The 2,751-nt window shown below is 50.7% G+C and overlaps 1 protein-coding gene across 1 annotated transcript in view; it reads right to left on the bottom strand.

Moving 5' to 3' along the window:
• Nucleotides 1-136, bottom strand: part of Tprn (taperin) — an 8,151-nt gene extending 8,015 nt beyond the window's left edge. The window contains exon 1 of the mRNA XM_008831234.3: nt 20-136. Coding sequence (XP_008829456.2) covers nt 20-136 — 117 coding nt within the window. The remainder of the gene's footprint in view (nt 1-19) is intronic.
• Nucleotides 137-2,751: the final 2,615 nt, after the last annotated feature.

The raw sequence follows: 2,751 nt of genomic DNA, 5'->3' as shown, positions 1-2,751 counted from the left end.
CCCCCACCCCCACCCCCACCCCGGGTGGCTGCCCATTGGGCCAGCGCGCTCCGACCCATCCCGCAGCACCGCCCAGCCCGGGCAGAAGACAGAGGGCCCGGCGGATTGGAGCGCGTTCCTTCGGGCCCCGCCCCATAGCGCTGTCTTCGGAAGAGGACCGACAACCGCCATCCTCCATTGGGGAAGGGCTGTGGCGAGCGCCTCTCAATGGCTGCCCCTCACTTCCGTCTCTGCGCTCTAGAGCCCCAGCGCCCGCAGTTGGCAGGTGAGGCGGGGCGGGCTGGCACGAACTGGGGCAGGTCTGGGCCGGTCTCGTAGCCGGACCCCTGCGCCCCGGGTGACCTTGGCCGGGCGGTGACCTCCCCGTCACTCCCGCATCCATCCTCGCGGTTCCCTCGGCTGGCAGCGCACGGGGTCTGCACCAGCCTTTCACCTACCCAGGCCTCGTTCCAACTTGGAGTCCCTGCACCGCAGATGGCAGGCAGGAGGGATCTAGAAAAGCTTCTTCGGGTTCTAGAAATGCTGCTTCTGAGACCCGCCCAGACTTAAGGAATTGGTTTCTCCAGAATCGCGGTTTTGTAGGTTCCCAGACCTGACTGTTGATCAAACTGTGTGTGAATCTCTGGCGCCTACCTTACCATCCGTGGACCCACCAACACTTACAGGTGTAGGAGACACCAAAGAAGCAGATTCCTTCCTGCACACAGACAGGTTCCTGCACACAGACAGGACCTCACACATTTTAGGCAGTTCTCCCATTCCGCCCTGTTGCCAGACTCCAGCGACAACTCTTATGTCTGTTGAACTCCCCACCTCCAAGGCTGGGTAAGAGTGGTGACCCGAAGAAGGCATAACCTCTTAGCTGACAAGTCTTGAGGAAGGGAAGGTTTCTTCCTCTGGGGAGGGCTACATAGTGCCCAATATACCCTCCCAACACACAGTAGGACGACTGAAGTCTTGAGGAAATTGAAGGGGCACAGATCCATCATGTTTTTCCTTCACGTGCCCTGCAGTCAGCAGGCAGCTGAGGACCACCATGCTGCCTCCCCTGGGTGTCTGCAAAGACACAGAGCCAGTTCAGCCTAGGTGCCCTTGTCTTCTGGGTCCCTCAGCAGTCTACAACTGCCACCACCTTAACTCTGACTCTGCCTTGCCCTCCTGCCCACTCCTCTAAACTGGAGATTATAACCTGAATTTCAGCCTTGCAGAAGTCCTTCCCAAGCCACCTTTTATTTCCTCTTGATAGTATCAGAGATTGAACCTAGGGCCTTCAGAATGCCAGGCAAGTGTTCTACCACTGAGCTAACAGCCCCAGACCCTCAAATCACCTCTCCAAAGGTAGCTCCCAATACTCATTACTTCCAAACCCAGACTTCCCAATTCCAATCACCAAAATAAAACAGGAACACACAAAACATAAAGTCTAAAAATAATATTACACAGAAACCATTTAAAAGTTCATCTTGTATCTTGCAAGGAAGCAGACTTGCTCCTGTGTACAAACAGGTTCCTACATACAAACAGGGCCTCAGGCACAAAAACTGGAGACATTTTTACAGCTGGAGGCAAATCAGGCAGGTCACCTGACTTAGTTTCTCAAAATGTGATGTGGCTAGGCATTCACCTCAGATGAAGGGGCACAAGCTGCTGTGCTAGAGCAGAGGTCAGCATACCTGTTCTACAAAGGGCCAGATATGTAATTGATTCTCAAAAAGGACAATTTTGTCCCAGGAAACAGGATAAACTTCTGGTTGTCACAAATGAAAGTTGCTACTGGCATCCAATAAGCAGAGACTAGGGGCCTTGATAAACAACTTAATCTTCAGAACAGTCCTCCTTCATTCACAATAAAGAAAGGTCCAGAGGCTAAAGAGCTGGCTTAGCAGATAAGAGCACTTGCTGCTCTTACAGAGGACTGGAGTTCAGTTTCCAGCACTCACATAACAGCTCACAACAGTCTCTAAATCCAGTTCCAGGGGACCTGACACCCTCTTCTGGCCTCCTCCACAGGACCCTGCACACATGGCGCACTTACTTATATACATGTAAGCAAAACATTTACCCACATAAAATAAAAGTTTAAAAATCTTAAAAAAAACAAAAATTGGGGTTGGAGATGGCTGTGGTTAAGGGCATTTGTTCTCTTCCAGAGGACACAGGTTCGCTTCCCAGCACCTACATGACAACTAACAACAGTCCTTAATTCTAATTCCAAGGGATCCAACACCCTCTTTGGACCTCCATGTGCACTGCACACATGGGTGTGGACCTTACATGCAGGCAAAACACTCATACACATACATTTTAAAAAATGATGCAGCTCAAACAGGTAAGAATACTAGGCCTAAGGTCACATTTGCTCTGTCACATATTAACCTTTCCCGATGTTCTTTAGGGTTTTCTTTCTTTCTCTTCTTTTTTGAGACAAGGTCTCACAGCCCAGGCTAACCTCCAACTATGTTTCCAATAATGACCTTGGACCTGATCCTCCTGCCTCCATCTCCCAAATGCTAGAATTATAGGTAAGCATTCTACTAACTCAGATGCCCTGTCCCCTTTTCTTTCTTTTTTTTTATAGCCACTTAGGGAGACAGTGTGACATCTTTTTATCCCCTTAAAAATGTAAAAACTAAGCCAGGTGTGGTGGCGCACGCCTTTAATCCCAGCACTTGGGAGGCAGAGGCAGGCAGATCTCTGTGAGTGCAAGGCACCCCGGTCTACATAGCGAGTTCCAGGTCAGCTGGGGCTACA

Source organism: Nannospalax galili, unplaced genomic scaffold, assembly GCF_000622305.1.
Source record: "Nannospalax galili isolate Female #2095 unplaced genomic scaffold, S.galili_v1.0 scaffold35, whole genome shotgun sequence".
NCBI classification, from domain to species: domain Eukaryota; kingdom Metazoa; phylum Chordata; class Mammalia; order Rodentia; family Spalacidae; genus Nannospalax; species Nannospalax galili.
Note: the sequence above shows the minus strand (reverse complement) of the source record. Positions and strands in the feature narration are given on the sequence as shown.